The sequence below is a fragment of the Tenrec ecaudatus genome, chromosome 18, assembly GCF_050624435.1.
Source record: "Tenrec ecaudatus isolate mTenEca1 chromosome 18, mTenEca1.hap1, whole genome shotgun sequence".
Classification (NCBI taxonomy): Eukaryota; Metazoa; Chordata; class Mammalia; order Afrosoricida; family Tenrecidae; genus Tenrec; species Tenrec ecaudatus.
In genome coordinates this window covers 47,381,875-47,394,881 of record NC_134547.1, presented here as the reverse complement: position 1 = coordinate 47,394,881, position 13,007 = coordinate 47,381,875, and the positions used below count along the sequence as shown (strand labels likewise).

General features: G+C 50.6%; 1 protein-coding gene across 2 annotated transcripts in view; it reads left to right on the top strand.

The window, feature by feature from the left end:
* The window catches only part of BBS2 (Bardet-Biedl syndrome 2), a 47,663-nt gene that overhangs the window by 26,641 nt on the left and 8,015 nt on the right, over window positions 1–13,007 (top strand). Inside the window, exons 13-17 of one of the 2 annotated variants that reach the window (XM_075536786.1) lie at window positions 648–779; window positions 1,250–1,387; window positions 1,953–2,065; window positions 7,012–7,160; window positions 7,753–8,251. In XM_075536786.1, coding sequence (XP_075392901.1) covers window positions 648–779; window positions 1,250–1,387; window positions 1,953–2,065; window positions 7,012–7,160; window positions 7,753–7,859 — 639 coding nt within the window. In that variant the 3' untranslated portion in view covers window positions 7,860–8,251. Of the gene's footprint in view, window positions 1–647; window positions 780–1,249; window positions 1,388–1,952; window positions 2,066–7,011; window positions 7,161–7,752; window positions 8,252–13,007 lie in introns of those variants that run through there. The other variant, XM_075536787.1, reaches the window with a different exon arrangement.

Below are 13,007 nucleotides of genomic sequence, written 5' to 3'. Positions count from 1 at the left end.
TGCATAAATAGCATGCCTGCTGTATGATTTGGGCAGACTCTGCGGCCCCCTCAGATGGTCAGTTTCCCTTGCGTGCTATATGCACTGTAGGCCTGTGCGTATTTGTTGCTTAAATATCGTGTGTTGTATGATAGGCTCTGTGTGAAATAGGCAGATGTTACGATACATGTGAAATACACCGATATTATGATCTGTCTGAAGAAATGCACTGGTTTCCGACTCTTCCATGAGGCTTTTAACGCTATCGGTTCTCAGGGTCTTCCTGGGCCCGTGGAGCCAGCAATTCTGCAGGTGGCGTTTCTGCCAACAGCTATAGCAGCATTTGCTGTGTGGGTGCCTGGGCCTGCGGTTTGTGTGCACGGAGGCTTCCAGCAGAAGCAATGCTCACGGGCACACCACCGTGCGAGCCAAAGAGGCGTCACAGACTGCCTCTCCGGTGACACCCCAGCGGGTGACGCCACACGTGACAGGGCCGGACACAGTGCTGGCCGAGCCTGGGAACGCGTGTGGGGCGGGAAAAGGGGGTGAGGAGGGTGCTGGTGGTGGGAGGCGGGGTCGAGTTCTTCGTTTTCCTCCAAAGAACTGCTCTTTGCAAAAGGGGCTGCGCTCCCTCGATGCAAATGCCTTTCTCTGTGCCCCTGTTTAAGATGGTCGTGTGGCTCAGCCACAACTTCCTGCTCCCAGAAGACGGGAACATCCCGAATGCCCCTTTCCAAGTGTGCTTCACGTCCCTACGGAACAGCGGCCGGCTGTGCATAAAGGCAAAGCCCAGTGGGGAGGTAAGGGTCCTGTCAGGTTACGGGTGGGTCCTGCGGAGTCCCGGCAGCTCTCGGACAACCTTGACCGCTCTGCAGAGGGCAGCCGGACCCGCCAGCCATGCGGGCGTAGAGGTGCGTGGCCCTCACCTTCACCTGCTTGTATTTGACCTGGGGGAGAATTGGGAGCTGTCCTTTTCTTCCCGCCCCTCTCCTTCCCTTCACCCCCCCTTTCCTTGAAAGGAATACGGAGGTGGAAACCCACCCCACCCTTCACTGCTTGAATGGTTTTCTCCATTGGCTTGTGAGGCCCGAGGAGTAGCTGTTAGCCAGCCGCTGGCCATGATGGATGTGGCTTTACTGTGCCGGAGTCCTGGCTGTCTGCATGCTAAGCACCCTGCTGTGTTGGAGCAGCTCAGTGATGGCTGGAGATGCCCTGGATGCTGGCCTTGCCTGTTGTGGTGTTGTTGTTCATTGTTTTTGCTTCCTGACAGATCACTGTAAACACCGATGACATCGACCTGGCTGGCGATATCATCCAGTCGATGGCCTCATTTTTTGCGATTGAAGACCTTCAGGTCGAAGCAGATTTCCCGGCCTATTTTGAGGAGTTACGAAAGGTGCTGACTAAGGTAAGGCAGGCAGGGGCTGTGTGAGGATGTGGTCCGCTAGGACCGGAGATGCTGCTGTCAGGACAGAAGTGATGCTATATGATAGTTACGCTTTAAAGATTTTATTTTGCCAATGAAAAAAATAACGTACTTGACTTGGTTCTAGTGAGTCCCCTTTGTTGGCAGATTTCTTCAATCAAGGTTAGCTCTGGACCACTCTGCCTCCTTTGTTGGGTTCAGGGGGGTGCTTCAGGGGGGGAAAAGCATATGTTTCCCTGTGCTCACCTTTCATCTCATCTGTTGGCCGGCTGCTTCAGAACAGCGCAGTTCAAGTGAGGAGGCTGGGCTCTGATGTCTAGCCGTATCCGCACTTGGAGTTCTTGAAAAGGGACGGGTGTGCTGGTCGGGCACCTGCTGCGAAGGCAGGGAAGAGCCAAGCGGGGTGTCACGCTGTGTGCTGGGGCTCTTGTGGCGAGAGATGGTTGGGAGGGTTGGAGAAGGACCACTGGAGGCCCCCGGAGTCTGGTAGCCAGGCCTTCTCAGCCGCTGAGAAGCCTCCTCAGGCCCTGACTGTTCGTATCTCCAGGTGGACGAACACCACTCGGTCCATCAGAAGCTCAGCGCCGACATGGCCGACCACTCCAACCTGATCCGCAGCCTGTTGGTGCGGGCCGAGGATGCTCGACTGATGAGGGATATGTGAGTATGTGCCAGAGCAAGGGGAGGGACACGGTGAAAGGGGAGCAAGGTGTCATCGCGACTCTCAGGCGCAGGCAGGACTGTAAACCCCCACGATGACTCAGCACAGACAGCAGTGATGCCCGAAGAGTGCAGGTCTGCCCTGGGACCCAGAACACTGGGTATCAGGCAGGGGGCTCGGAAAATACTGCTCATCCAGAACCCCAGCGTGGAAATGACGGGAACCTGCAACGAGTGTCACGGATCGACTGTGACACCCACGTATACCACGGAACAGTGCCGCTAGGCACTGGGCCTGAGTGAGCCTCCGTGGCGCCCAGCCCCATGAGAGGAGACACGCAGTGGACAAGGTGCTTGCGTTTGTGTGGTGTGAAGGCCTTTCAGACTTTAGGACATGGCGCCCAGGGGGTAGAAAGATGAAGAGAAGCAGGGAAGAGTTTTCTAGTTAGTGCTTGAGAGAAGGCTTAGGGTCAAGGGACTGCATGCAGAGAAGACAAATGAGGGACTTCCAAAGGGTGTGCACATTTTTAATGCAGTTTTTGTGGTAAAATTAGGTGCCTCAGCTGATGTTCGGGTCGGTTTATATCAAGTGTGCATGGGATCTTGTAGTTCCATTTCCCCATGAACTTTTCTGAGTCCCCGTGACAGGGAAGCTGGTGTCCCTTCTTCACGTGGTCAGCCCCGACTTGCCCTCTGGATGCTCATGAATATGTATTTATAACACGGGAGGGAGAGGCGGCGGAGTGCATGTCTAGCTGCTAAGTCCACCTTGGGGACATAGTGTGCCGACGGGGCTCAGACGGAAAGATGGGCCTCAGACAGAAAGACGGGGCTCAGACAGAAAGACGGGGCTCAGACAGAAAGACGGTGCTCAGACAGAAAGCCGGGCTCAGACAGAAAGATGGGCCTCAGACAGAAAAACGGGCCTCAGACAGAAAGACGGGATCAGACAGAAAGCCGGGGCTCAGGCAGAAAGCCGGGGCTCAGACAGAAAGACGGGGCTCAGACAGAAAGACGGGCCTCAGACAGAAAGACGGGCCTCAGACAGAAAGACGGGCCTCAGACAGAAAGACGGGGCTCAGACAGAAAGACGGGGCTCAGACAGAAAGAGCAGGCTCAGACAGAAAGATGGGCCTCAGACAGAAAGCCGGGCTCAGACAGAAAGATGGAGCTCAGACAGAAAGACGGGCCTCAGACAGAAAGACGGGCCTCAGACAGAAAGCCGGGCTCAGACAGAAAGATGGGCTCAGACAGGAAGACGGGGCTCAGACAGAAAGACGGGGCTCAGACAGAAAGCCGGGCTCAGACAGAAAGACGGACCTCAGACAGAAAGACGGGGCTCAGACAGAAAGACGGTGCTCAGACAGAAAGCCGGTCTCAGACAGAAAGATGGGCCTCAGACAGAAAAACGGGCCTCAGACAGAAAGATGGGATCAGACAGAAAGCCGGGGCTCAGGCAGAAAGCCGGGGCTCAGACAGAAAGACGGGGCTCAGACAGAAAGACGGGCCTCAGACAGAAAGACGGGCCTCAGACAGAAAGATGGGCCTCAGACAGAAAGACGGGGCTCAGACAGAAAGACGGGGCTCAGACAGAAAGAGCAGGCTCAGACAGAAAGATGGGCCTCAGACAGAAAGCCGGGCTCAGACAGAAAGATGGGGCTCAGACAGAAAGACGGGCCTCAGACAGAAAGACGGGCCTCAGACAGAAAGCCGGGCTCAGACAGAAAGACGGGGCTCAGACAGAAAGACGGGGCTCAGACAGAAAGCCGGGCTCAGACAGAAAGACGGGCCTCAGACAGAAAGACGGGCCTCAGACAGAAAGCCGGGCTCAGACAGAAAGCCGGGGCTCAGACAGAAAGCCGGGCTCAGACAGAAAGCCGGGCTCAGACAGAAAGCCGGGGCTCAGACAGAAAGCCGGGCTCAGACAGAAAGCCGGGCTCAGACAGAAAGCCGGGGCTCAGACAGAAAGCCGGGGCTCAGACAGAAAGCCGGGCTCAGACAGAAAGCCGGGCTCAGACAGAAAGCCGGGGCTCAGACAGAAAGCCGGGCTCAGACAGGAAGAGCAGGCTTTGGCGAGGATGGTGGCCACCTGCGAGCACACGGGCTGCGACGATGCGCATGGGTTGTGATTAGAGGTCTGAGAGCTCCCGAGACAGTGCTTTATTTAAAACCAGACAGACAGACAGTGGACTGGGTGAGTCCGTCAGAGTGGGATCACCAGGGATGACCGGTGCCGGGGCAGGACGTTGAGAGCCCCTTTCTGAGATGGTGGCCTCTCCTTGCGTCCGTTCAAGCCTGGCTTCGCGCTTTCCCAAGAGTTGTGTGTTGCTTCACGTAGCTCTTGGGCCCGCCGTGTCACGTGTGAGCGTACATACCGCCCTTTTCCTTTGGCAGTGTAAACGGCTCTTCCTTCCACATGTCTTGAGCAGGACCGGTCTATATGAGCTCGTTTGTCCCTGTTGATCTTGCAACCCGCCAGTGTACTAAATTACCCAGATGCGCACTCATCACCTGTCAGCTGATACAGACGTACCGCTTACTTTTCAGTTCTTCTCTTTGCTTCCAGTTGTCTTCCCAGAAGTCCCTGTGCTTCTTGCTTTTGGGGCCAGCTTTATCTCCAGGCCTCTAGGTGCTCATATCCTCTCTTCCTCTGGCTCCCCCACCCCCCACCCCGTGTTCTGCCAAAAGGATATCGTTAGCTCAGGTATCTAACTCTTCAGAATTGAAGGATATGGCCCGATCCAAAACACCGCTGCCGTCCAGTGCATTCCGACGCACAGTGCCCTTGTAGGACAGAAGAGAACTGCCCCCTGTATGGACACAGACTGCCTGTCTTCCACAGAGAGGCTGGTTGGTTTGAACCGCGGACCTTTGCTTAGCAGGCGAGCACTGAAACACCTGTGGTAAAGTGACCTCCAAGCCCTAAATTCCATCTCTCCCCTGAATTCTTTATATTTATTTCAGCAGTTCTCAGATGTACATAGTTCTTATTTTTTAAGTCACGTTAATCGATGTTTCTGGAAATGTACAGAAAAGACACTCTTAAAATGGCCAGTTTGAAATAGTCAGTTGTGTGAATTCTGCGAAGCCGATGCAGTTTCGTTGCTACGGCTGCCACAGTAGAGGCAGAACATTCCCACCGTCCTTGCTTCTCTGTGGCTCTTGGCCAACCGCCGGTGTGATGTCTTTCTCAGCAGCTCTCCCTTTTTCAAAATGTCGTGTAGCTGGAATTGCATACAGCAGGCCATGAGCCTGAGGGCTCTCACCATCACGCCATCTCTCGGCACCAGCCCTCCTCGGCGTTGCGGAGTAGGCGCCCTTGGTGTGGATGGGCTGCACATGAGTTAATGGGCACGGGGGAGACTGTGCGTCCAGGCTGTTGCACACATCGGTCATGCGCTGGGCAGCAGTCAGAATGACCCGCAGCTCCTCAGGAGAAGGGCGGTCTTACTGCGAGCCTCAGGAACCCACAGGGCTGCCCGAGCCGCCGTTGACGCATGGCCCCGAGGCTACACACCCACATCCAGGTTCTTGGCGGACATGTTTCCTCTTGTCTGACAAGAATGCCTACTTTTTTTTTATGTACCAAGTTTCTTTTCTTGTCTTTTATTTTCCCCGTGTTATTGGGAGCTCTTACAGACGTTATAACGCTCCGCAGTCAGTTAGATCAAGCGCGATTGTCCAGCTGCTGCCCATTGTCTTCAGGACATGTTGTTCTCCTTGCATGCTTGGGTATCAGCTCCCCTGGATCCCTGTGCCCGCCCGCCCTACCGCTAGAAGCTTATTATATTAAATATTGTATTATCCCCCCCTTTTTGCCGTATCCTACACCACCCAGTATGTCCTTTCACCCACCCTTCTGCTATTTGTTCTCTTCGGGCGGGGTTATATAGTCATCGTTGCCATCAGTCCCCTCCCTTCTCTCTGTACCCGCAGGGAGTCATTACCCCATTATTATTTCTGTAGGGTTTATCTATCGATTTCATGTATCGAACAATCTAAACGATACACAGGAACATATGCCGGTCTAATAGGATGACTGAGGTAAAACTAAGACCATGATAGTAAGGGGAGGAAACAGTAAAGAACTAGAGGATGGTTACATGATTCAAAGGTGCTGTACTGTGTCTTGGATCTATCATCTTGCCGTGTGGCCCCTCTGTGAGTCACTGTCCAGTGATCTCGCAGGTGTTTTTGGGGTCTCCACTTTGCCCAGAAAAGCACCATCTGATCGGTCGCAGAGGAAATGCCTGTGCCCCCTTTTCCTCCCAGCTGTGGTCACGTGAGCTGTGGGTGCCCCGCGCCCTGCTCCCAGCAGGTGTCCTCACCTTTCAGACTGTAGTTCTGTGATAGTGAGAGTCCATCCGTATTTTAAATTGAGTACCGTTGTTTTTAAAACTTAAGTAAAGGGGCAGTTCTACTCTGTCCTGTCGGCTCACTGTGAGTCAGAATCAACTCCAAAAAAAACAAAAACAAAACTAAAAACCAAAAGTAGAAAGGTGAATCTGTTCATGGTTTTAAAATGTTACCTTAAGTATAGTTTTTTGGGGGTTTGTGTGTGTGTGTAACATGATCTGTTTCTTATTAAAGACACATGAAACAAGTCCACTGCCACCTCGCCAATTACATGTAGGTCATTTTATAAGTAGCAGTCTGACCTTGGAGCCAGCTCGCTGCTCCCTCCCCACGGGGAATGGTAGGCACTTAGGCAATCTTAGTGACGGAGTCCAACAAACCACGAGCCAGTAGCCCAGGAAGGTCACTTCTTTCCCTTTACCGTGGGAGAAATAGAATATTGTGTGGGAAACACCTCCATGCTTCCTAAGCAAGCTTTAGCAGGTACCGTGTTTAATGAAAATGCAGCTGAAAATGGTGCATCTTGATAGGCCTAAGCTATGTAAAGTTTTTCCATCTACGGTCAGTCTGCCGTCTCCTGGTTTACACAGGAAAGCAATGAAGAATCGCTACATGGAACTCTATGATCTTAATAAGGATTTGCTAAACGGATACAAGATTCGCTGTAACAATCACACAGAGCTATTGGGAAACCTCAAAGCCGTGAACCAGGCCATACAGAGAGCAGGCCGTCTGCGTGGTGAGTGTTTGCCCAGCGTTGGGAGATGTCCCCGGAGAATCCTGGTGGTCCCTGGGGAGTGCACATCAGGCCCAGAGAGGTGCCCTGTACCATTCCAGGTGCACCAGTCACCTGGGCGCCTGGCAGGGAGTCTCCTGTTGGGTTCATTGAGTCTCGAGGCTTCAAAGGGAAAGAAAACCTCCAGGCCCCTCTCTTTGCTCATCTTGCTGCACCCTCGAAAGAAAACCCCAAGAGCAAAAGAAGAGACTGGACGTGTTCTGAGTTGTGCATCCCAGTGAGAGTTAGAACAAGAACAGGATGCACACACAAACGGGCGTCTGTGGCTAGGAATGAGAGCCAATTCCGTTGTTCTGGGTCAGCGATGCACCCGGCTGCCCCCTGCTAGTGGATGCGCACCTTGAGCCTGTTCTGTTAGTTGACTCTCAGTCCCTGCGTTTGAGGAGAGCTCTGCCTGTGCTCTGGTAAAGTCCCCCACAAAGCCTGTGGCTCGAGAGCGCAGTGAGCTGGGTCTGTTCCATTTGCTGCAATTCACCTAACTCCGTTCACCCCAGGGTTGGCCTCTGAGTCTCCTTTCACCGTCTCTCCCATCCAGTTGGCAAGCCGAAGAACCAGGTGATCACCGCCTGCCGGGATGCAATCCGCAGCAACAACATCAACACCTTGTTCCGAGTCATGCGGGCAGGGACCGCGTCTTCGTAGAAGAGCAAAGGATGGGGAGTGAAGTTGGTGGAAAAGGCTTTTGCTTAAAACCTGAGCCTGGTTGGCTCTACACCACCTCCTCTTGAGCCCAGGGAACTGGGCCTGAAGCTGCTGGGGTGCTTGTGCCCCTGAAGACAGAGCGCCGCCTCTGAAGACTGCCTTCCCCTTGCGTTTATAACCCAACAGGCCTGGTGAGAGGGCTGGCCTCGAGAGGAGGAGGAGGAGGAGGAGGAGGGTGAAGGGCTCCCGAACGTCAGGGTTTCGGAGTCCAAGCTTTCTGGATACATGTAAAGCCATTGTACAGACGCATCCTTTTAGGCTTGCGATTGTAATAGAACTTGTCACTTTATAAGAGATTATTTACTTTTCATTAAACTTGAAGTGTAACTGTGTGTTGACGTTGACGGAGGCTTACACACACCCCACCTTAGAACCCGCTGCGTCAGGAAGCATTTGCCCTTGCTGGAGAAAACGCGTGGGCCCTGAGGCTTGCCCGCCGTCTTTTTTATCACTGAGAGGGGAGGGCAAGCAGCAGGTGTGCTGTCCACGAGCCCATGTCGGGTGGCCTGCTGGCGGGGACACGACTAGCAACTGTGGTGACAGAGGCCTCAGCAGCCATGACTGGGTCTCTCTCTCATGTCCATGAGGATTTCAGGGCCCCAGCATTGGCTCTCTTCTTTCTAAGAAGCCCGAGGAGAATGATTTTCACATTGTTCCCAGCAATGGAGCTAAGGCCTGGAACGACATTTGAGCAGAGCTGACCTAGGGCCGTTGGGTTATTGATGGCTAGCCAGTAGAACAGAAAACGAAAGCAGGGAGGGGCCTCTTTAAAAGCTGTGTCCTGGAAATGGGCACCTCTCCATTCAGATTCCATTACTGTGTGAGTCTGGGCGGACTAGAGAAACAACTCCGTGGACACACATCTGTGTATAAGAAAGAGCTTTGTATATAAGAGGAATTGGACATTGAGAAAACATCCCAGCCCAGATCAAGTCCATAAGTCCGATATTAGCCCTTATGTCTGATACCGATCTATAAAGCCTTCTTCAGACTCACAAAACACATGCAGTGACGTTAAATGTAGAAGATCCCAGGCCAGTGGGTAGAAAGTCTTTGGGTCCAGTGGTGTTGTAAGCATCTCAGTGCTGGCAGGGTCTCTCTACGGCTTCTACGGCTTCCGAGGTCCGGTTGCGTCCATGTGGCTTGTTTCTGCGATGTCTCCCAGGGAGTAGCAGAGAGCGAGGTGTCTTCCACCTCCAAGCACCAGATTTCCCAGAATTCTCAGGAGAAGGCTACACCCACACAAGTCTCATTGGCTATCTCCAGATTGACAGCCTAGACTCCACCCCTACACTCTTAATCCTTAAACTGACACCAGATTAGGGGACTGCCACAGCCACCATGGCCACACCTTCCTACAATACCCAAACTCCAAACTCAGCTGGCTTTGCATCGATGACGACTCTGACCCAATAGGACAGGGTAGAACCGCCCCTGTGAATTTCTGAGACTGACTCTACAGGAGAAGAAACCCTGTCTTTCTCCCGAGGAGCGGCCAGTAGTTTGGAACTGGGGATCTTGCGGTTAGCAGCCCGGCACGTAACCACTATGCCAAAGGTGGTCAGTAATGTTAACTAGCTGTGTGCCTATGAGGAGGCGGGAGTTCCCGGCTTGGCTCTGCCAACAGCTAGCAGTCCCTCCGTGGGTGAGGCGGTGGCTAAAATCTACCTAAGACGGATTTCAGGGCAGGTTTAAGGTCAGAACATTAACTTGCACATCAGAATCGCTTGGTGTGCAGTTGAGGGCAGTGAGAAGGGGTGAGAGTACCCTCAAAATGTGTCCAAATTCATCTGTATTAATGTCTCACCCATTTGGCCAGCAGGTTTTCTCCTGTTTCTGAATGAGCGTTACGGAGACCCATGAGAATATGTCCTGGAATGCCTTTTTGTTTTACATTTTCAACCCATAAGCTGCACAGACACCCCTAATTCCTGGATTAGTTTCTGTGAGAGGGCAGAGAGGGCAGTGGCAGGGCACCGCTTCTATGGTGTACGATAGAGTGTGCTGGGCAGTGACACGCCACTGCCCCTGAGCTGATGCCCACTCCTGGTGACCCTGTAGGCTAGAGTCGAGCTGACCCTGCGGGCTCCTGTGATGGTCACTCTTCAAGGCCATAGTTCTCAACCTGTGGGTCGGGACCCCTTTGGGGATCGAAGGACCCTTTCACAGGGGTCGCCCGATTTATAAGTAGCAAGAGGGCAGTGATGAAGTAGCAACACAAATAATTTGATAGTTGGGAGTCACCACCACATGAGGAACTGTATGAAAGGGTCGCAGCATGAGGAAGGTTGAGAACCACTGGTATAGAGGAATCAGGAATCAATAATTTGATTTATTAATGAAAAATCGTAAAACGTTTCTGTATTTAAAAGCACTGAAATGTCTAAGACATATTCTGGATGAGGAAACAATGTGCGTTTCCTTCCACAATAGTTGATAAAACACTATGAGTTTTACTTAAGGACCCACTGCTTTCCAACTGGACAATTATACAGTAATTCCTGTGGCAAGAAGAGCCATGTCAACAGATGATACACTGAGCCACATGCGGGCAAGCCCAACACATTGTAGGCTTCAGATAGCTATTTTGTTTGTCTTCTATTAAGTACCATGGGATTAAGTGTTTCACACATTGTTTAAAAAGTTTGATGGTAAAACCAGGCAGAACATACTGTGTTTACAAGCACCAGAATGTTCTCACCACATCCTTGAGTGTGAAAATCATGTGCATTTTCTTCTATGAAGGTATATTACAGTTGATTTTACTTCTTTTCAAAAAACACATAGGACACCGCACATAGAAAAGTTATCAAGACACCCTATGAAAGAGAAGAAAACTATTTCCGCGGAGATGTCAGACACACTTTGAGTTACAAAGCTTGGAAAGCCCCAGTTCATGGTGCGGGTGAGAATGTTATTTTTTCTCATGTTCGAGTATATGAACACAAAAGAATTTGACATGTTTTTGGTAACAGTTAAATTTACTATGATGTTTGTAAACAAAGTATTGTATATTTACAAACATACGAACGTTTCCATTTCTTCACATGGGAATTCTACCAAGTACTCAGGGGAGAGCTGTCACACATTTTGCACAGTTGGTTCCAGAAGACAAAGGGGCAGCAAACTCCCAAACTCATTCTATGAAGAGAGTGCTACTCGATACCAAAACCAGGCGAGACCCCACAGACAGAAAACAACGGCCCAATATCCCTCATGATCATAGACGCAAAATTCTCAATGACATTCTGCTCCCCCCCTCCCCCCAAATCCAACAACTAAGTAAGTAAATAAATAAATAAATGGAATTCACCATGAACAAGAGGGATTACTATCAGGGATGCAAGGATGGTTCAACCTTGGACAACTAATGTGATCCACCACATAAACAAGACAAAGAATAAGAACTACATGATCATATCCATAGATGCTGAGAAGGCAGGAGGTAATATCCAACATCCATTTCAGACAAGCAAACTAGGAAGAGAAGAGAAACTCCTGAACATAAGAAAGACCATATGTCAAAAATCTAATGGTCAAATGTCATGCTCAACAGGGAAAAACGGGACACTTCCCCTGAGGCTTATGTGAAAATGTTGGTGTTGCCTAATGTCATCTATAATTGCAATCCAAATTCCATTCTTTAAAGAAATGCTAATGATAATTACCAACTTCAAATACAGAAGGAAGCTGGGGAGGATAAGCAAAGAATTCCTTTAAAGAGGACAAAGCAGGAGGCGTGGCATTACCTGACTTCAGAACCTCCTACTGCACAGCCACAGTGCGTAAAACACCTTGGTACTGAGACACTGATAGAGAGCAATGGAGCAGAAGAGAAAACCCAGAAATAAACGCAGCCACCTCCAGGCAACGGACTTTTGGCAAAGGACCACAAAACACGACGAGAAAGGAACACCTTCTTCGACAATGATGTTTATTCGCCCCCAGAATGAGTTGGAGACCTTTCCAGCTTTGTGACTCAAAACTATGTCTGACACCTCCATTACGGCCATTGTTTCCTTTGACAGGGTGTATTGAGACCGTACTGTGTGTGGAATTCAATGTATTTCTCGAGAAGGAGTGAAACTCATTGTGTGTTATGTACTGTCATGGAAGAAAACGCACTGTTTTCTCATCCATGGTACCTATTTAGAACATTGCAGTGGTTGTAAGCATGGTACGTGGGGTTATTTTAGCCTCTCGGTAAGTCAAATTGTTTTTGAACAACTTTTTAAAAGCTCTTTACTTCCATGGACTCGAGTAGCAGAGGAAGTTGAACAGCCCAGTTAACTCAACCTCAGAATGTAGGGGGACTTGCCTAAGGTTGTAACGAGGAGTATACTCTGACATCTCGGTTGACATCACTCTTCTCATGTACAGGATAACATGGTAGCAATGACAACAGTTGTGCACGTGGAAAACAATGCATTTAAAAAAATGAATCATTTTATTGGAGGCTCTTACAACTCGTATAAAAATCCATGCATCAATTGTATCAAGCACATTTGAACATATGTTGTCCTCATTTTCAAAACATTTTCTTTCTACTTGAGCTTTTGGCATCAGCTCCTCATCCCCCCTCCCTCCCGAACCCTTGATAATTTATACTTTTTTTCACGCCTTACACTGACCAGTGCCTCCCTTCACTCACTTTTCTGTTGTCTGTCCCCCAGGGAGGGGGTTAAATGTAGATCCTTGTGATCGGTTCTCCCTCTCTCTCCCCACCTTTCCCTTACTCTCCTGGTATAGCTACTCTCATTATTGGTCCTAAGGGCTTTATCTGCCCCGGATTCCCTGTGTTTCCAGTTCCTATCTGTACCAGTGTACATCCTCTGGTCTAGCCAGATTTTTAAGGTAGAATTGGGGTCATGATAGTGGGGGAGGGGAGGAAGCATTAAAAAAACTAAAATCTGTTTCATCAGTGCTACACTGCACCCTGACTGGCTTGTTTCCTCCCTGAGACCCTTCTGTAAGGGGATGTCCAGTTGCCAACAGATGGGCTTTGGGTCTCCACTGCACATTCCCCCTCATTCACAATAAGACTTTTTGCTCTTTGATGCCTGATACCTGATCCCATTGATATCTTAT